Source organism: Rhinolophus sinicus, chromosome 2 (assembly GCF_057876585.1).
Source record: "Rhinolophus sinicus isolate RSI-liver-muscle chromosome 2, RSI-T2T, whole genome shotgun sequence".
Classification (NCBI taxonomy): domain Eukaryota; kingdom Metazoa; phylum Chordata; class Mammalia; order Chiroptera; family Rhinolophidae; genus Rhinolophus; species Rhinolophus sinicus.
Genome location: NC_142502.1, coordinates 17,504,903 through 17,526,256, shown reverse-complemented (window position 1 = coordinate 17,526,256; position 21,354 = coordinate 17,504,903). Strand labels below are relative to the sequence as shown.

General features: G+C 39.1%; 1 protein-coding gene across 1 annotated transcript; it reads left to right on the top strand.

The window, feature by feature from the left end:
• Positions 1–715: 715 nt before the first annotated feature.
• RAB32 (RAB32, member RAS oncogene family) lies at positions 716–18,607 on the top strand. Its single transcript, XM_019746914.3, has 3 exons — positions 716–1,218; positions 12,439–12,716; positions 16,985–18,607. Exons 1-3 carry the CDS (start codon positions 969–971, stop codon positions 17,132–17,134), a joined length of 678 nt encoding a protein of 225 aa, XP_019602473.2. The 5' UTR covers positions 716–968; the 3' UTR covers positions 17,135–18,607.
• Positions 18,608–21,354: the final 2,747 nt, after the last annotated feature.

The following is a 21,354-nucleotide window of genomic DNA, read 5'->3' as shown; positions in this document are numbered from 1 at the left end:
TCCGAACCTCTGAAAAACATTTTGCAGTGATTGACAGAGTGAGGCTAGCAGGGTAAGCAGTCATTTTAGTTTATTTAAAGAAGCTACCAGAGGATATTAGCTCCAGGTGTTTCTAAATATTATGGGGGAGGGCATGCCCTGATTTTATAAACACAGCAAGCAAGGTAAGGCTTTCTTCTTTAGAAACGAAAAGTCCTCAGTGCTACCTATTACTTGCCAATCAATTCCTAGGATTTACCTGAGAGCCGCAAACAGCTGAAGGTTTAAAAAGGCGTTGGTGTTTGTTAGAAAAGTAACACTAGATTGTATTAGACTCTTTGTCTTCTTCAGACTCACTCCCTCATTTAAACACTAAAGCGTTGTCAGTCCTTTATCAAATTCAGAGTCATTTTGCCATTCCTTTCCACCTCTTCTAAAGTGGGCTCTAGAGATAAATCTAAGGCAATGCTCTCCAGGTGTTAATCAGGGCAGAGCCAGAGTTTATTTTCAGGCCCGCGCCGGCTCCCCGACGACCTGCGCTCTGACCAGGGCTTTCAGAGCGGGCTCCTGAGCCTCAGCACTTTTTCAGGCTGACCTTGAACCTCCTGGGCTCCCCCGGGCCCCTGGCTGGCTCCCTCTGAGCTTGGGAATACTCCGCTCCCCGGGGCCACCACTAGAGGGCGACCCGGCTCCGCGCCGCCCCGCCAGCCGGCGCCGCCCCGCGGGAGGAAGTGCCGGGCGTCGTGGCGGGGCCTGCCGGGAGCGCGGGCGGCGGTGGGGCGGCCTCCTCGCCCGACCTCCCCCGCCAGGCAGTCCCTGGCCCTTTCCCCGCCCCGCACGGGCTGCGAGCGGCGACGGGTTCCGGGTCCTGTGACCGATCAGGCGGTGTCGCGGGCGCGGCCTCGGGGAAGTTTGGGCCGCCCGCGGGGGCCCGGCGCGGGGCGGTACCTTGTCCGAGAGCAGCCGGCTCGAGCGTGACCGGGGCGCTCATGGCGGGCGGCGGAGCCGGGGACCCCGGCTGGGGGGCGGCCGCCGCCGCCGTGCCCGAGACCCGCGAATACCTTTTCAAGGTGCTGGTCATCGGCGAACTCGGCGTGGGCAAGACCAGCATCATCAAGCGCTACGTGCACCAGCTCTTCTCCCAGCACTACCGGGCCACCATCGGGGTGGACTTTGCCCTCAAGGTCCTCAACTGGGACAGCGGGACGCTGGTGCGCCTGCAGCTGTGGGACATCGCGGGTAAGAGGGTGGCCCAGGCGCGGACACGTGCGGACCCCGCGGCCGGCAGGCGGGCGGCGGCCCCAGGGAAGGGGCGTCCGCCGTTTCCCAACCTCGGGTGCCAGGGGCCACTCGGCTCCTCTCGTCTCCTCCTTTCTCTGTCCTCAGCCTGGACTCGCCTGTGTACGTTTAAAAGAAAGAGACTTAAAAGGGACATAGTCGGGTGGACTCCTGTGGGATTAGAACTATGGAGCGGGCAGTAGTAGTTGAAGAATTTAAAAGCAGGACAAGATAAATAAATAAATAACCCTGCCCTGATGCCTCCGCTAAGTCTTCGGAAAGCCCTCTTATTTTTAAGAGATGCAAAGGAGGCCCGCTCTCTCACCTAACCAGAGGGGACAAAGCCATAGGGCGTTTCCAGAAGTTTTAACTCCGAATATTGACAAGTTTATAATACAGCAGAAAGACTCCCCACAGAGGGAGAGGGCCAACGCCTCAGATTCAGCTTTAACAGTTAACAGGTAAGAACTGAAGTTCAGACTGGTTGGATGACTTACCCAAAGTGACATTTCTAGTTAGTGAGACAACCAAGACTAGAAACCAGGTTCCTTTTGGGAACGTTTTTCATCACCCACATTGGATCTGAGGCCCCTCTTTGTGAGTGAAGTCCCATTCTTCATACACCATGCTCGCATTCCTATGTCAGGTCACCCACGTGAAGATTTGGAAACCGTATGCTCTTTTTTTCCCTCCCTAACCCAACACCTAGCCCCGCTGCTGCTCCCTCTACCCCACGCCCATATGTTTTCCTAGCATTTGCTTTCAGTTGTCATTTTGGTGCATAATACCCCTCTTTGAGGGGGTACATATTATCCTTGCAGTAATTTATGAAAACTTGAACTCTGGCTGGTGTGGTGGGTGGGATGTGGGTATTTAAAAAGATGTTAACTTTTGGAAAATTTAACCAGAAGTTACCCTGTTCAATCGTTATGAGTGGTAAGAACCCAGGCTGCAATAGAGCAGGGTTGGAGAGAACATCCTTCATCCTACAGGTGCATAAACCCAAGCCCAGCTGGTAGCAGAGTGGGGTGGGCACACAGGTCTGCGCTAGGTACTGCTCTTTCATTCACAGCTTATTACATAGGAGAAGGTACTGAAGAATTATAATGTATGCCTTCATTTATTATAAGGACAGACTTCTCTGCCTCAGATATGAGAAGAAATTTATGTACAACTGTCCCTCAGAGAAAGTGGGATAGTCAGCCTTGGGCTCAGCTTTTATCTTTTTTTTTTTTGTTACAGAAAACTAAAAGTTCGTTAGAAAAGTCATCTTTTGAAGCCAGAGGCTTCTTTCGAAACACTTCCTGCTATTTCATAGAACACTTATGAACAGTAGTATTGCTTGTTGTCAAACTCATGGACTCTAAAGTTTGCCTTACCATGTGATAATCATTATCCAGGAATCTTCAGTGTAGATGTGGGTGTCCATGAAGGTAATTTTAAACCCCGCCTAGGAGGGCTGTTGACTTTGCCTTAGTCTTCATGTAAAATGTGCTGTTTAACTATTCCATTATGATTGGGTCCTACTGCGGGTAAAGAAAAGATTTTTATGGCACAGTTGTGTTTTTAAGCTTCAAGGAAAAATCCTGACAATTGGAGACTTGGGAAAGCAAAAGCATGACAAAGAATTTTCTTCCTGGTATCACCTTGAATAGATCTATGCAGCCTGGAAGGGCACTTAGTCTTTAGTGGACTCTGGGGAATATAGGCCTACGTGGAATATCCTTGTACTTTTGCTTAAATTCAAAGCTTGAGCTTTGCCAGCAAGGAAAGCAGACCTTTAAGATCTGCAAAAGTGTTAGATACCATTTAGCACATACACACCAGCAATTAACACCATCATTTAACAAGATTAGAGGTAAACTTGGGAGGTAATTGGAAATTATTAGACTCATTTTATAAATAGGTTTTCAGTGATGGAATCTTAATATATAAGGAAACGGAGACAAAAATAACCTGGCTTTGACTTAAGGTTTAGAGAGCTATATTATTAACTGTGTTTGGTTTGGGTGTTAGAGCTACTAGTGAATCCTAGCTCATACCCTTTGAATTAAGTAGTAATGATGTAATGAAGGCAAACTGGAGACCATTCCACAAAGTTCCCTGTGGCTAAACATATTTGCCTTATGTAGTAACAAAGCTGAATCATACTTAATTCTCAAAGGATAGAAATATTTCTTGATTGCAAAACAGTAGGTAGAGTTGGCCACTTGAGAGGATTAACTTAAGGTGTCCTGTTCTTGCTAGTTTTCCTGTTCCTTTAGAGATGGGAAAGAAATTGTCAAGTCTGTATACTTGAAAGCTTTGGCAAGTATGACAGGCAGGAATGGTCCAAATGTTTTCTGCAGATATGGCCAATCATTTAAGCTAAACTCTTCAAATTAAGAACCATAGTGTCTCTTGGGTACAGGCCTTAGGAATACTTTCTTATTGTATCTTCATGTGTTTGTTGAAGTGGTTGCTTTTGTAAGGGAGGCAAAATTTTATCTCTACCCTCTTATACTTTTCTTTTGGACCTGAGAATTAAATTGATGTAAAACAGATTAAGAGCAGAAATTTATTTAAGTTTTACATGACACAAGCGCCCTCATAAGTAAATGAAGACCCAAGTGGCAAAACCTAAATGCTTTTATACTTGGTTGAACAAAAAGAGGCCTTTAGTTCCAAATAATCTTTATGCCAAGTGGCATTTTTTGGGATGGCCTATTCTGCTACCCTTCACTCTTTAGGATCAAAATTTCTTTATAAAAATCTGAGTAATACTCCTTTGGACCATAAAACAAATCAGAAACAACCTACTCTGAAATTCATGTAAACAATATTTACCAAAGCATAAAATGTGTGCTTGGAAGACATCAATTATATAAACCACATTACGTTCACTTTTTTTCTTTTGATTCCTATCCTAAATTAGAATGTTGATGCTGTGTTTCCTGTTCCGTCTTGCATATTGCCAATTACTATACCTAGTGGTCTCTTTTTGTCATCTTTTATACCTCTCCTATAACCCTTTATGAGCAAGAATCTGGACTATTGCTCTAATGCTTTCTTGACCTTCAAAGTATCTATCAGTCAGGAATTATTAATATTCAAGTGTCTTCTAAAGAGGAAGAAGCAGTGCTTCTAATTGAGGAATTAGTCTGTAGTTATGTGTAGTCTCTGCCTTAAACAATGAATACTACAGTAACTTTCCTGGGGCCTATTGGGGGCCAATTACTTAATAACTCATTTACAGGAATTTTAAAAATTTGATTACATATGCCTCTTGTACAGTCTTGCCGTCCTCTGTCTTATTCACACTCATTTGCTTTGCCTAACTGCAAGCAAAGCCTACTGTCCCATTTAACATCTTTCAATCTTTAATTCATAGTCCTGAGACACCTGTGTGCCCCAGTCTGGAATGTACATTCACAATTGGCCAGGCAGGATGGTCAGCATAACAGCATATTTGTGTTACTACATATGGAAATTCTGTGATAATGATAAAAAGTACTAAAACTTGACTTCACTCCCAACCATCTGTCTAACCATTCTACCAGTTGAACTGAATTATACGCTTTTTAGAGATTCCATAGAGATTCTAAATACAGTCAGATGTAGTAACTTGACCAAGAAAACAGGCACTGTACAGAGACAGGTCTCATGACGCTGAGATATGAAAACAGTGTTTTGAACAGTGTAGTGGAGTTTTGGTTCACTGGTGTCAAACAGTAGTATAAACCCTTGTCTGAATTTGCAAATGTTCTGATTACATTAGAACATATGGCTCGTTTTATACCCATTGTAGTAATTACCAGCTCTTTGTGTTACCAATCTAAAATTTCCAGTTACTATACTTCTCTTAATTATGAAGCAGAGTATAATGAGGTAGAAGCTTTTTGATTGGCTCCACCTTTTTTTTTATCTTTTTTTTGGTGAATTTTGAGAGACTGTTTGAAATGGTGGATTTCAGATAACAAAGCTGTTTAATCGTTATGTAGATGAAGTGCACTCGCAGGAAGAGCAAGGTAATAATTATAGATGCTTGCCTGCTGTATACTCTGTAACCTCACTGATTAAACCTATAAGCCATGCGTTATTCCAGAGATGCAGTGTTACTTTAAAATATATTTTAGGAGACATTTTTTATCCATCATACACATAACCTTCCAATTTTCTTAAGCTTTTGATATGGAAATTTCAGTGATTCTTAATTCTACTTTAAAATTTACCCAGGATTTTGTTTTTATGATGAGGGATGATGAGGCCAGCACATTAGGAGATGATCGCCATTGAAAAAATTGTTTGTCATAGTTCCATCAGGAGGCAGCATGCCACACCATGCAGAACCCCTGGGGAAGCACCAGGGTCACTCAGGAGGCAGAAGGGATGAGGCCAAAGCCTTGGCTAGAGCCTTTTTTGTGGTTTTTGCAGGAAAGAATGGGCAAGGCAGCACAGGCAAGCTGAACAAGCTTAGGATTTGATGGTTCGAAAGATTTCGGTGAGCTCTGGGCTCTAGGGGTGGTCCCTCCATAGGTTCTAGTACCTGGCCAGTGGGTAAGTTACGATGGAGGATAGTGTCCTGGACTGCAGAATCCTGGAAAAAGGAGACAGGCAGATGGAGGATATGGACTCTGGGTTGAGTAGTTTGCATATCAAAGACGTGCTCTCAGCAAGTTGTTTGTTATCTCTAGGAAAGCACTAGCTAACCCTCTAGGAAAGTACTACTAACCCTAGGAAGGGTGGTACCTCCTCTGTCCACAAGGCCCCAGGATGTCAAAGCATCATAAAATATAGAGAATAAAAACATGATTAATCCGTGTTTCTAGGCATTTATTAAAATAAATTGAGTGTGCTTCCAAAGAAGAAAACTTTGAAAGCCTTAGATTTGTAGCCCAAGAATAGCATATTCTTAAAATAGTGAGGCTTTCACACTTAATCAACACTTAAGTAACAGAGTGGGCTAAGAGGGTAAATGGAAGTTGCGTTATGATTATAGAGATCTTCTCTTGGATGGTGAACAAAAGTGTAGACATATACATGTGGGGAGATTTCTGGAGGGTGAAATAAAAGTTCAAGAAAAAGGTGCTTTAGAATTCTATTCAATTATGTTTTCAAAACAGCTTTTTGGCTTTTTGCAATCAAGAAGGCTAGGAACCTATAATTTCTTTACTCTTCTTTTGAGAGACGAACCACATAAGATAAATGGATAGCAGGGGTTTAGTTTAAGGATCTCTGTTGGTCTTTCTAAGTGACAGAGGACCTTACATTCTCTTCTTCCCCATTCCTTACATTTACTTCTCTCCAGATACTTTCCTTAAGTATCTTCTGCATTGATTTTTTTATTGCTTCTTGAAATTAAGCTATATATATATATATATATACATATATATACATATATATATATATACACACACGCATATATGTACATATATATATATATATATATGTACATATATATAGTATGATAATATGGCGCCTCCTCTATCAGATCAGACTCAAACGAGTTTAAAATGCAGCTTCTTTAGCATCAACTGTGACAATAGACTTGGTTTCATCTGGCAGACATCACCCTACCTCTTGATTTAACAAGAGATAAATTAATTTTCTCACCAGTCAGTCTGTGTTTGGGCCGTCCAAGGCTGGTGAACAGAACTGGAAAGTTTTCATGGACTTAAACTGACATTTCACCACTCAGCTATTCCTTGGCCACGTTATGTGTCTTTATGGTCCAATCAAATGCACAGCAAGGGCAATTAGAAAATCTAAGGCTTTTTTCCTTGTTTAATTGGATACATTGCTTCCCCAAATAAAATTTTGCAGAGGGATATTGCAGTAGGCAACTAGCAATACTCCATACTTACCAAATCAGAATTCCTAGAGCTGGGGCCTGGAAATGTGCAATTTACCAAACTCCGTGTGTGATCTGAATTATACTAAAGCTGAGGACAGTTCTGTCATTGGCTTTGCTGCACCCTGCCAGGAGACCCACCCTCTCACTGCACTCCAGAGTTCTCCATGTGAAGTAACAAGCCACCCTGCTCTCTCTGCTTCCTCACACTTACCTCCCATGACCCTCAAGTTCCCTTCTCATGTTCATATTGCTTCCTCCTTATCAGTGTGGCTCTCTCAAAAGCCCCAATCTGAGTAGAATATGGGGACAAGAGGATTTACAGGGCAGAGGAGATATATTTCTTGCACTTGAGTAAGTAAGTTTAAGGAAAAAGCCCATATCTTAAACTTCTAAAACACAAATCAGAAACATATTTTTACTTCACCCTTTACTTTAAATTGATTAAAGTCAGCTGTTCCTTTTATAGTCACTACAGAAGATGTAAATAGTTGGATAGGACGAACCCTGCACAGTGACTAAATACCACAAAAGCCTAGTCGTCTGAAGATAACAACAACAAAAAAATCCAGAGTCTGAATTGGCATGTATCTGGAAATAGGTCATTTTGAGGATTACTTAGTGACACTACTGCTACCGTCTCAAAATCAGTTTATTTTCCGTTTAGGCTTTGTCCTATTTTTTTCTGTATTCAGTTTTGTTACTCTTGCTTGACATACAGGTTTAATCTCAACCTCAAAAGCTGGTAGTATGTGCATAAACAATGCTGTGTGCATGGTTTAAATAGTAACTTAGCCTGTCTTTCCCTATCATGCTTATTTTTCCCAGTGGAAATATTTTTCTAACTGTGAGCATAGAATCCCAGAGTTGGAAACTTGGTCACTGACCCTGTCACATAATAATAGTTAAAATTTATTAAAACTGTTTTCTAGTCACTCTTATTCAATTTACTTTTATTCTCATTTATACTGACAATAAACTGGAGAAATGGGAATTATTCCCAGTTTACAGATGAGTAGACTCGGGAAAGTTAAGGGATTTTCCCAAGTCTGTATCCCTGTGACTTGCAGGGATAGGGCATGGATCCAGATATTTCTGACTCCAAAGGTTGCGTTGTTTTATTGTTTCCCTCTCATCCTACATATGATAAAAAAAGAAAACCAGAGAAATGAACGGAATTGTGTAAAGTCATGGGACTACTTTTACGTTCTTAGTAGCACAATATTAAACTATGAAATTTAGTGCATATCAAATCTAAATTATATGATGCTAAGTTGATGCATTATCTTCTAAACTTTTACTGAGGATAATAGAGCCACTTGTTTTATGGAAAGTTGTGAGAGCCAGTGTAGAGTAAAGGGAATGCTGCAGGTAGCAGTCCCGTCTGTTCTTAGTTACATTGCTTTAATGGTCCGTATTATGGTAGTTCTTTAGTGTAAGAAATTGTTTTATTTTTACCAGTGCCTGTAATTCTAGCACGTTACATGTTAAAGTGTAATGCTGGGGCAGGTTTAAAATAGCACGATAAAGTAGTACAGCGAGTCATTAATTTGATGCCTAAAAATACCAAAACCTATGTGGCTACAAATTATAGCCTCTTACATGTAAAACCCAAGACACATTATGGTATCACATTATTACCTGTAGCAAGCTATAAAAGTTTCTAATGGCCAGATAATTTTCCTTTTAGAATCAACGACGAGACTTTAATTTTGATTGGGTCCTGATCTATCAGCCAAACACACAAGCTTGTTAGAAGCTTTATCTCCGAAATGCACAATGAGATTTAAGGAAAAATTTTTCAAGGACTTTACATGCATTAACTAGAAACTGTACATTTTCATCCAGTCACCTTGAGCAAGAATATACCATAGGTAGCTCAGTGATTCTCAGTGGGTGGGAAAAGGTAAACATTTGTACTTGGAAAACTAAGCTCCCGCTGTCCTATTGCTTTGATCTGTTTGTCGTTGTGAAATTTGTACTTTGAGTTTCAAGTACCATTAAGAGATACTTGTTTTTATCAAATGGGAACATGAACATAAAATATTGAGACAAACATTAACAAACTAAAGAAAAACCAGTGATTAAAATCAAAACAGAAAGCATCTCTGTCCTGTGTTTCTAGTAACCACTCAGAATGATGTACTTCTCATTTTAATTATGAGGGGAAACACTATTCTTGTGAAAATTTGCATTAGACATAAAGCGATAAGGCAATGTAGTTTGTGGTTTTCTTTTCCTTCACTGGAATATGTATTCTAGAAAATACATTATGTTGTCTCAATGCTTTTTCAAAGGTATTAGTGTTGAATACTCCCAAATATTAGATAAGCATTTTAATCCTTTTGCCAACGTGGGGACCTAGGGATTTATCCATCTGGGTATGTAAGACGATGTGCATCTTTAAATGTCTTTGAAGCCAGATCACTAGCACTGTGTTCATTTTCTTCTATCTCAATGCCAAGATGTCTAGTTATAATAAAGGTTCCCTCTTCTAGAGAAGGAAGTAACCCATCGTTTTAAAGGATAACACATTTTAGGGTCATTTGGAATATGCTGGCAATATGCCCCCAGCAATAGGGATGAAAAAGGCTGTCCCTAGTATTGGGGTCATTCATGCACTCAACGGGGGGTGTTTTCATCTGTGGTAAAGCACTAGTGGCCACACAGCAGGGGCTTAACTTCTGGAGTAGGGCTGTGCTGTCCTGAAGGAGAGTCACTTGTAGACTGAGGGGGCTGCCTTGGATCTATTTGGAATCATGGGGACATAGGGAGCAGTGTGTATACCCTAGAAAATATTTGGCTAACAGATCAGGCAGTACATTAGTAACAAATCACTAGGAAATTTGAATAACTTAATTGCCCTGAGACGTTATTTTCTCATCTATAAAGTTAGAGAGGTCAGTCTAGATGATAGGCGGTATGGTCTTCCAGTTATAAGATTGTCATTTAAGTGTTTTGTCAGGGAAGTGTGAACACAGATCCTCCCTGCTCCAGTACGAAATGGCTACAGCACTGGTCAAAGAAGGTGGTGTTGATTAGAGTTCTTGCCCCTGTCTGAACTACTTCTGCAGACCTATTGTAAGAGGAAGCTCTCCCAGGTTATGCTGAGTTTCCATATTGCTATAAGCTTTAACTCACACACACACACACACACACACCACAAAACAAAATTTGTGCAGCTGTCTTTTTTATTTAATAGCTGCAGACTTTCTGCTCTACCTGGTCCTCTCCTGTCACAGGACATAACCTGGGAGCATTCATCATGGCAGGAATTTCCTGCATTTTACGTATGTGTTTGTGGCAGGTAGAATCCCGGAATCATAAAAATTGTTCGGACTGACTCTTGTATTCTTCCATTATTCCATTAAGCAATGTCTATAATTGTATGATGGCATAGGAGAATCTGGAGGAGAAAAATAGTAATTTGGGGTCGCTTTGCATTTGGTACTATCAGTAAAATGTAGATAAAGCGTGTTTTTCATCATGTGTTTTAATAGGAAAATGTCCTATTGTGTTTTTATCATTGGTCAAAGAGTTATAAATCTTAGATTTACATTGATCGCCACTCATTTTTCCATAGCATTCTACTCAGTAACTTGACAGACTGAAAGTATAAGTAGGGTTTCTGGGCGGGAATTACAGCCCATTCTCGTGCATTTTTTCTGCTTTCCCATTTCCAAGTCCTGAGAAAAGTTGGTCGGGAAATCGGGAAAATCGGCTCCTTGAAGCTGGCAATACCCACAATGGGAAATAAACGTACTACTCACAGTGTATCTCTTAGACATTTTTCCTATTTATCGCTAGGGTTTCTGGCTGGGAATTCCCACCCGTTCTCAGGAATTTTTTTTTTGTTTTTCTGTTCCCGAATCCCAAGAAAAGTTGGTCGGGAAATCGAGAGAATCGGCTCCTTGAACCCAGGTGGTTGGTAATATTGGCCATCACTTTGTGGAAATTATTTCATCGTGGAGCACAGAAAACAGTTCATATCTCGGGATTCAGGAACAGGAAAGCAAAAATTCCTGAGAATGGATGGGAATTCCTGCCTGGAAACCCTAGGTATAAGCTTTAGAAATCGAAGCAGGGGGCCGGCCCAGTGGCTTAGGTGGTTGGAGTGCCATGCTCCTAACTCCGAGGTCACCAGTTCGATTCCCACATGGGCCCGTGAGCTGCGACCTCTACAGCTAAGATTGTGAACAACAGCTCTCTTTGGAGCTGGGCTGTGGTGAGCAGCTGGAGGTTGGCGTGAGCTACCGTGAGCTGGCAACCAACTGCCTCAGCCAGGGGGAGCCCAAGGTTCATACCAATACCAGCCCAATGCCAGCATGGGCCAGGGAGCTGTGTCCTACACAACTGGACTGAGAAACAACGGCTTGAACCGGAGTGGGGGGGGGGGGGAGGAAAAAGCGAGAAAAAAAAAGAATTCAAAGCAACTGCATGATAGTCTAGAATGGCTGACATCGTATTTCTGCAGGTGTGTTAGAGTTAGAAGTCCTGGGTGTCGAGTCCTATCTTCTTTAGTCAGTGCTACTGTGACCCTGGTCAGGTAGCTCTTTACATGTTTTTTTTAATCTGTCAGATAAAGATAGGGGCCTTTCCTATATCAAAGAATGGTATGATATCAGATAGTAAGTGAATGCTTTGCAAAGTCCTATATAATGTAGCCTGCAGTCGATTTTTCCCGAAGTATTTAAAATGTTAAATTATTTTAAAAGTACAGTATTTGAAGAACTCTGTAATTGATCCTTCTTTTAGTAACAACCAATTATGCCACTTTTTGTTCTAAAATAGTAGGTTTGCATGTATCTGCCTGCTTAGAGAACAGTGTTGCACACTGAGTCAAAAGCAGTGTAGGCTAGAGCTGTGGGGGAAGGATGAGTTAAGAACGTGAGCTCCTTTATCTCATGTCCAGTCCGAATCTTTTTGACTAGCATATAACCCACTGCACTTAATCTTGTTCCTGCAAGCGTCATTTTCTTCTATGCTTGTCTCTTCCTGCTTTACTCCCAGCTTTCTTTTTTCCTTTAGTACCTCTCCTCTCTTAGACCAAGGGAAGTGGAGGGGGAAATGATGGACTCTGCAGCTGTAAGTACTGTCATCTTGATGCTTATGGAGCATATTTATTATATGCACAAAACAAAAACTAGTTAATTGTGTACTCAGACCACATGAGCAGCACTTCTGCTTTATGATTCAGTTCTGCGTGTATGTCCTTAATCTCACCAGTTTATGTTGCTATGGACTGGGAGATGAGTATTTACAGCATTATCCTTAGGCTCAGAGGCGTTATATCTAAATAGAGACTGTGTCTGAATTAGGGGTTTCTAACCTCGCATTGTATTTATTTCTAGGGCAGGAGCGGTTTGGCAACATGACCCGCGTATACTACAAAGAAGCGGTTGGTGCGTTTATAGTCTTTGATATATCGAGAGGGTCCACGTTTGAGGCAGTCTTAAAATGGAAGAGTGATCTGGATAGTAAAGTCCATCTTCCAAATGGCGGCCCTATTCCTGTTGTTCTCTTAGCTAACAAATGTGACCAGAAAAAGGATGGTGGCCAAAATCCTTCCCAGATGGACCAGTTCTGCAAAGAGCATGGCTTCAGTGGATGGTTTGAAACCTCTGCAAAGGTGAGATCTGTTTTGTGTTTGTATCTGCTCTGCTGTTCACTTGTCAATCTGAGCTGTCACTATAAAGTACTTCGATGGATTTATGTGAGTGGTTGTTGGAAACCTGGAGAAAAGCGAAGCATAGCATGGATATATTATATCGTCTTTCAGTCAGCAGCAGGAATGCTTCAAAATTGGTTCATGGAGCGGTGAATGGAAAATTTTACATTAATATCAAAATGAGCTATTATTTAGGGCAAATAACAAATGACGTTTTCTATGTATTGAGTTTTAAAATGAAGTTTTTCACGTGCGCCTAAAGTTTGTGGGGTAGGAGGAGTATTGTGAAGCACAAGCATTTTTTCTTTTTACAGAGGCTTAACGAAACATAGGGCCGCGTCCCTGGTGAAGATGTAGTTCACGTGCAGGGCTCACGCAGGCACTGAAGGATCAGAGAGACATGTGTTCAGATGGTGTTCAAAGAATCTTAGATTAACTGCATGAAAGAATTTGAACAAGAGTAAAGTATCAACATTTGTGACATGCTTCTTCATGAATAGGAAAGTGAGGACTTTTCTTTCACCAATTATGAAAAGCTGGATAATACAATTTTGAGGGAAAACAGAAACACTGAAGTTGGGTGTTGACAATCTTAACAGCCTAGATATACAAGAAAGTGAACGTGATAATCACCGGCATTTACACAAATTGGAGGGTGGAGGATGCTTGTTTATGTGCATTGGAAGTTTCCCTTTAGATTCCAAATAACACTCAGACTTATATAAGAATGCTGAAGTGCTTGAGAAACTTATGACAGACACACTCAAAACCATAAGTTTGGTGTAATCTTAACACAGTTCCAGCTTTTAGTATGCGTTCTGTGAATTTCTTGTATGTATTAAAAAACAACAAACAAACATGTTTCCCCTACTCACCTGTGTACTACCAGGTTGCTTTTAGCTTTAGGAGAAACCCACCTTAAAGGGGAAGATTATTTCGTGCCACTGATGGTCAGAATAATGAAAGCAAAGGTGTGAGAGACTGCACTAAAAGGCGTCTCTGAAGATACTAAGTGATGATGGAGTCATTGGGAAGAATAGTGCCTGCTGGAGGCAGAAGTGTTTACTCCTAAGCTACAGACTATTTAAATAACTTTTTCCTTATGTCTTAAATTTTAGTTTCATAAGTAAAAAGTTTGGTGGAAGAGGGATGAAGCCCAGAGAAGCTGCATGAGCACTTGGCCAGATAGGAAGTAAGAAATCATGGAAGGGAAGGCTCCTTGTAGAGAGACTTTTCCTGGAAGCCATGCCCTCTGTCTGTTCTGTGTGTCTGTCAGGGGATTTGCTTTACTTCCTAACTTTGTTGGAAAAAATTAATGGTATGTGTAAATGTTTATTGGAACATGAGATTTGGTGGAGGAGATGTATGTATTACAGATAAAATTTCCTCTTTAGATTTTACTTGAATTAATCATTCAGATAATAAATCAAATTTGTCCCCACAATCTGGATGGAAGATCTGTAAACAGTTGTGTCATGTAGCCTGTAGTTTTGAGACTGCATAAGCCATCAGTTTTGTCATATTTATAGATTGTGTCACATAGAGGGATGAGGAGGAAAACATTGGGTAAGAGTAAAACTTTCAGGTATGTTCTGTGCTTTCCTACAAATATATTAGAAACATCTTCTACAGAATTTCCTTGGTACTAAACCAGGAGTGTTCCAAGAGAATAACAATAATGTAAAATTTAGGTTAAAAATTTTAGTCGGAGCTGAAAGTACTGTTTGAAGGTCACTACTAACACCTATACTTCTGAGCCGGCCGGCAGCTAACCACAAATCTCATTTCTGCTTGAATTCCAGTGATCTGAATTCTAATAGGAATGTAACCAACAGACAGTTTTGAATTCATGAATTTCATCTTTTTACCTTTATGGCAAATAATGGATTCCCAATCTGAAAATATGTGACCAAATACACTACAACATGGGAATTTCTGTTCCTAATCAATTGCTATTAAATCAAGTTAGAGAATGTTATAATTATTTGATATAATGGGCATGGTGAGAACTGAGTGACAGTGGGACATTCAAAGATCAATATTTAAAGTTAATACTTATCTTGGGAGTGGAGGCCAAAAACTTGTGTTGATGCTGGAAAAGATACTTTAATAAGTAAAACAGGTTTTGCAAGTTTCTCACTGTCTGAGAAAAGTGTAGCAAATAAGGGAGAAGGCTAGAATGCGCCTCATGGTATGTGATTGAAATTGCAGTGATTGATCTGAACGTAATATTTTTTATATATACCGTGTTTCCCCGAAAATAAGACCTAGCCGGACCATCAGCTCTAATGCGTCTTTTGGAGCAAAAATTAATATAAGACCTGGTATTATTATATTATGTTATGTTATTTTATATTATATTCCCAGTCTTATATTAAAATAAGACTGGATCTTACAGTAAAATAAGACTAGATCTTATGTTAATTTTTGCTCCAAAAGATGCATTAGAGCTGATGGTCTGGTTAGGTCTTATTTTTGGGGAAACACAGTATATGTATGTAGTATATTTCTGCATTCATGCATGTGCATATACCCACGTCCACATCCACACACCCCTTACGTGTATAAACAGAGATACACATATCGATGTGTATGGATACACACATGTATTTAGGTCTGTCTGGTGAGAGGGCTTAGAAGCAATGATACCACAGAACCAATGAGTTTACCAAGTCCTCAGTAATTTTAAATACTTCTTTTCTCCAACGAAAAAGAACTGGGGTTCACTAGAGAACTGACTGATTCTAGGACTAGTGGAACAAGGAAAGTAAAGATGTGCCTGAGATATTTTGTGGTGTCAGAAAGTAAGGAACTCTCACAAAGTGTGATGGAGACATGTCAGAAAGACACAGGAGCCTACTTATAGGAGCTCCAAAATCTAAGAAATTTGAGCCACAAAGTGAATAATATTGTAATGGATTTAATCCATAGAGTAAAATAATAACCCATGATATAAATAAATGAATAAATAAGTGGGAGAGAAGAGAAAGCTCTTCCTAACAGTAGAATTCCAACTAATAAATGTAGAAGGAATAATGGAAAATAGAAAATCACCATTAGACACCACGATAATTGTTTTCAAGGAAGAATTCATTGATCCTCAAATTAATGGGAAAAAGTATGGTGAAAAACAGGGTATTTACATATTGGTACTTACTATGTACAAAGGTTAACATGGTAACTTTTCAGTGGAGAAGCCTGGTAGACGTGATTTTAAGCAAACGTGCCTCCTCACGTACTGAGGACACATCACTGAGGTCCGTTCCTGTCAGGTACGCATAACTTGAATTTAATGAAAAGGAAGCATAAAACAGACCCAGATTGAGGGGTATTCTCTGGCCAGTACTCTCCACGAGTGTCAAGTTCATGAAAGGCAAGGAGACGAACTGTTTCAGATGAAAGGAGACAAGGAAACATGACCACAGAATACAGCTGCTCACCCGGCTCATTGAGGCAATTGGTGTCATTTGAATAAAATTGATAGATTAACTCTGACACAACGATATCTAATTTCCCGATTTTGATGGTTGTACTCTGGTTATCTAAGATGTTAACGTCTGAGGAATATGGGTGAAGATGTATAGGAATTTTTACTGTTGTTGCAATGTGTCTGTAAATCTGAAATTATTTAAAAATGGTAAGTTAAATGCTTTAAAACTCACAGATTTTGCTGTGTTACTTACTGTGTATTTAATGACAACTTATAAATTTATCACACAAATGTGATGGCTCGATTCCTAAGGATAGTCTTAATGGATGTCACACCTATAGCATTACTCTTAGTAATAAAAGTAATACTTTGTACTCAGAGATAAGGGAGCAACATGATGCCCTTTGACATTTTTCTTCATAATTAATCCTGAATGTCTGAATTAGATGTGCAAGGGCAGGGTTCTTTTTCATCTTAGTGCTTGCATTTATGTGAGCGGCAACCCCGGTCAGCGTGAAGATTCATTTTCACCGTGAAGATATTTCCTTGAACCTCAGTGGCAAAAAGTTTAAAACAGAACATAAGAAAGGGTGATCCCTTGTAAAAAGAAGAGGGTTCCAGAGCCACATTCCTGAACAGCGTTGAACTCTTAGCAAACACTTTAGTATTGGAGAAGATGGTAGTTGGCGTACTCACAGAGCCCCTCTGAGGAATTTTCCTAGGTCCCAGTAATTCTCGGTATCTGTCTTCTAAGAATTAACCCTAAGACTTGATCTTATTCTGCTTTTCTGCTTTCCAGGAGAACATAAACATAGATGAAGCAGCCCGGTTCCTAGTGAAGAATATTCTTGCAAACCATCAAAGCTTTCCTAATGAAGAAACTGATGTGGACAGAATTAAACTGGAAAAGGAGACCTTGACAGCAGAGAGCAAAGCCCAGTGTTGCTGACTTGGCTTCGGCTTCTCTCTGGTGCTTGTGCTTGCGGAATGCAGCCTGACTCGATTTCTCCATTTGGAGCGAATTCCTGACAATGGATTAAGGTGGCAGAGGTGCTGCTCTGTAAATAATATTGTAATGGAGTATAATGGACTCTTCCCAGGGCTGGGCTTTAAAATGGCAATGACAGCACCACTGGGAGCCTAAGGTGACCGTTGGGTGAAGCAGTCCTGCTAGTGGCTCTGCGCTTTAGAATGAACACAGGCTTCTGCTGTCCTTGGTGCCATCATATTCAGGATAATGTTTACAGCCGCCTTTCTAACATCTCTTAAAGTGATAGTGCTCAGGAGTGGTCACATTTCCAAGTTGGGGCTTTTAGTGTAAGCACTAGGGAGGTAGTCTCACGTTAATTGTATGAGTCTGGGTTTCTGTATTCCATCTTCACTTTTCAGGGAGGCTTTTAGACTGTTAACCACAGAAGGCTTGAAGTTCCTGTTTAGCATTTTTTTTTTTTCAGAACTTTAGTACTTTATATTCACTTGTTATCCTTAGATATTATAGTTTGACTAGGCCCAGCGAGTATGGCATCTGGTTATTTCTCTTAAACACATGAAAATATCCTTCCTAATGACTCGAGACGCGCTCACACCACACTAGAATTCTGGATCTGGTTGCCATCAGTTGGAAACAATATAAATGAACATTTCTTCTCTCTCCCTAGTTCCTTCTGCCTTTTTCCTGTGTGTTTACATTTCGGACCAAGGGCCTGATTGCTATGACTGTTGTCATTCTCTCTAACTGGAGCTAGTCTTTTCAACTCCATAATAGTCGTGGTTGAGGAGAGAATTTATTTCAAAGCACACACAATTAAATCCGAGGTTCTATAGTATGAATTATGGAAGAAACTGGGATGTGTGGTTTCATATTAAGTTTTGTACAAAATAACAACGTATGAGAAACTTAAGTCTGGCTCGCAATATTTGTATTACCATTGAACCCAATGAAGAACAGGATCAATATTTTTACTGAAATTTTTGTTTTGAATTAATGTAGTTATAGAAAGGTAATGTGGGGTATACTTTTCTGCCTTAGAAAACTGTGTCTGTTCACTGTTGCCTATTATTTTTAAGGAACTTAATGATAGCATGTGAAAGTCCAACTTATCTCTTTCAAAGGAATTTTAAGGTGTTTTTGACATAACCCAAAGATAGGCGTAGTATCTGCTAAAGTAACTCTGGACGGGCCGCCTGATTAGGTAAAAATCGAGGTCGAAGGGCTTTCTGAGGCAAGATGGATGGAGCACACTCCCTCAGCCTCCTGTTTTTATGGTCCTGTAAGTGCTAAGTGACTGGGAGATTGAAAACTTCCTGGGAGTTACAAGACCATGGTCATACCTTTGTAAGTGTTCTAGGTTGTTGCCTATCCTATACCCTTTCTTAAATCTGTATAAACTCGACGCTGAATAAAGACTATTTTGTCTAACAATTTCTGTTTGGACTCTAACGTTGCTGTTAGGAGCAGAAGGGTTTTTAAGTCACAGACTTCTGATCATTGCATAGTTGTTTAATCAACTAGTTGGTGTTCATAACATTAACCAATTATCCTTTAAGAGATGAATTTAGGTTTTAGTTGTTTGATTTTATTTAGGACAAGGGTCCTTCCAGAAAAAGTTCCTCTTGGGAAAAATCTTCTCAGATTAATTAAAAAGAGAATGTTAATCTTGCTCCTTGTGGAACTGAGGTGACAAAAACTCCAAAATCATATACAATGACATCTATGGTAGATAATCTTGAAGTCAAATATAATAAATAATTTAAATAATAATAAATGCCTTAGAAAAAACCAAGAATTCAAAACATATTTATTCCTTAATCAAACTTCAAAACAAAATACTTGGCTATGTTCTAATGAAACAATTTTCTAGTTTTGAGTCTATGGAAACTAAGAATTTAAAGGACAATTTCTTTGAAAAGATTTATATGGGCTTCCAACCATTTTCAATAACTGAAGAGAATTTTTAATATTTCCCAAGTTATGAAATGTAGTAAAAATTCGTTTTAGAAGACGTTACTGAAAAGTTTTTTCCCCAAATTACATTCTGTGTAAAAAAAAAAAAAGAAATTAATGCTAGTGATATTAAGTGTACTTCTCTGAGTCTTGTATTTCAGGCATTTAGGCATGCAGGAATAGTTTGACATCAGGGCATGTTAATAATGAATTCAATATGCTTCCTTCTGTTTTACTTACAGAGAGATTTTAGATCTCACACAGAATCAACACAATGCAAGGGAGTGAAGATATGTTTAGAGAATAGAAAACTGCAAAGAAAAGTCACAAGAAATTGTCATTGACCATAGAATGAGTATATTGGAGAGTATGAGACGTTCAGCATTTTGTTATCTTTGTTTATGTGATCAGAATGTAATTATAGTATTGAGTAAAGTAATATTTACTGGCCAGAAGCAGAGAAATTGTGCACCATTTTAATAAGGTTTTTAGTACAGAAAAACAGTATGACAAATGAGATGTTAGAACTGCCAGTTCTGAACATACATACGATGTTTAAAATGATAGAATAGAATCTATTTCATGTAAAAGGGAATCTGATAAAAACTACAAGAAAATCCTTAATTACTAAGTAAGATAAATTCTGTTAATAATGGTTCCTTGCAGAGAATATAATTAGTTTGCTGGGACCTGCTGATGAAGCAACTGAGCTAATATGCCTGTGAGTGCATATATTTCTAACATGGTGTTTGTTATAACATCATTTTATCATTTAACTCCAGGGAAAATACTGACCTTGATGAGGACCCAGTATACCTGAGATGCAGATGAAAATTAAGAGATGATTTTGTTGTCTTGAAAAACAGTTCATTGTTTCATTTCAAGATTCATCGTTACGGATAAAATTTTCTCTAGTGATAATGTGAAATGAGAATGCAAGAAAATATTAAGGATAAACATTAAAATTAGGGATAACAATTTATACCTACTTCTAAAATATTCTGAAAGCATTTTAGTTCATGACACAGTGTCAATGAAATAACATTACTACCAAGTCTTCCAAGTCCAAAAATTGTAGGGTATATAAATGTATATTTTAGTTATTATTTAAAAGAAAACAGGGCAATAGCACCATCATTGGTAACCTATACTGGCAGAGCTAGATAAAAATAAAAAAATAAAAAGAAAAAAAAAGAAACCCAACCCTTCCACTAACCCTACTTGAACATCAATTTAATAACACAGGGTTATAGTAGAGTAGACAGCAATAATCTAGTTGCTGGTGGTACTGACGAATTGCCTCTGCACTATAATATTAAACTTCTAGAATTCGACTACTAAAATGTTTTTTAATAATAAAATTTGACCATCAAATTTTTGGTGCAATTTTATATTTATTTCCGTATACCAAATGTTTCTTCTGTGATGATAAAGACTTGGCTCATTTAACATTCTGCCGAAATGAATATTATGTGTACCTCTAAATGTAAAAAAAAAAAAGTGGTATTAGTATAATAGCCAGAGAGATCAAAGGGTTAGGAAGTCCAAAATTGAATCTGAAAGCATTTGGAAATGTAGTATATGAAGAAATATTTTGAATCAGCAAAGAAAATTTGATTATTGAATGAAATGTGTTGGGGTAACTGAGTAATCATCTAGAGGAAAATGTTGACCTTTATCAAAATTAATTTCAGCTAGATTGATAATTTAAATAAAAAATAACTAAAATAAAATGGGATTTTAAGAAATTCTTGAAATTGGGAAAGGCTTTCTAAGCATGGCACAAAGACCATAAAATCTGATACATTCAACCACACAAATATAAATAAATACATTGCCAAAACTCACCATCAATAAGCTCAAAAGATAATCCTGGAAAAGTTTTCCATATTACATTTAAATTGCAATTATCCTTGATATTTAAAGAACTCCTACGAATCAAAAAGATTGGCAACCTAATAGAAAAATGAGAAAATAATAATCAGAAACAGTTAACCAAAGAGGTTAATAAAAATGACTATTAACCAAATGAAACTGCTCAAATGTTCTCACAAAAATACAAATTTAAGACTACACTAAATTATCATTTTACATCTATTAGATTGACCAAAAATGTATTTACTAAAATTATTAAGGTGTGGCAAAAGAAGATCTCATTGTGAAAACAGCAAAAACTGATAAAATTTATATGAAGGAAAAATGGACAATACCTTTGAAAATTATTC

Bases quoted from the DNA above. Each gene is read 5' to 3' on its own strand.
- RAB32 (XM_019746914.3), top strand. From the start codon at position 969: ATGGCGGGCGGCGGAGCCGGGGACCCCGGCTGGGGGGCGGCCGCCGCC. The intron at 1,219-12,438 runs GTAAGAGGGTGG...ATTTATTTCTAG, and splicing joins GCAGCTGTGGGACATCGCGG to GGCAGGAGCGGTTTGGCAAC. The intron at 12,717-16,984 runs GTGAGATCTGTT...TCTGCTTTCCAG, and splicing joins GGTTTGAAACCTCTGCAAAG to GAGAACATAAACATAGATGA.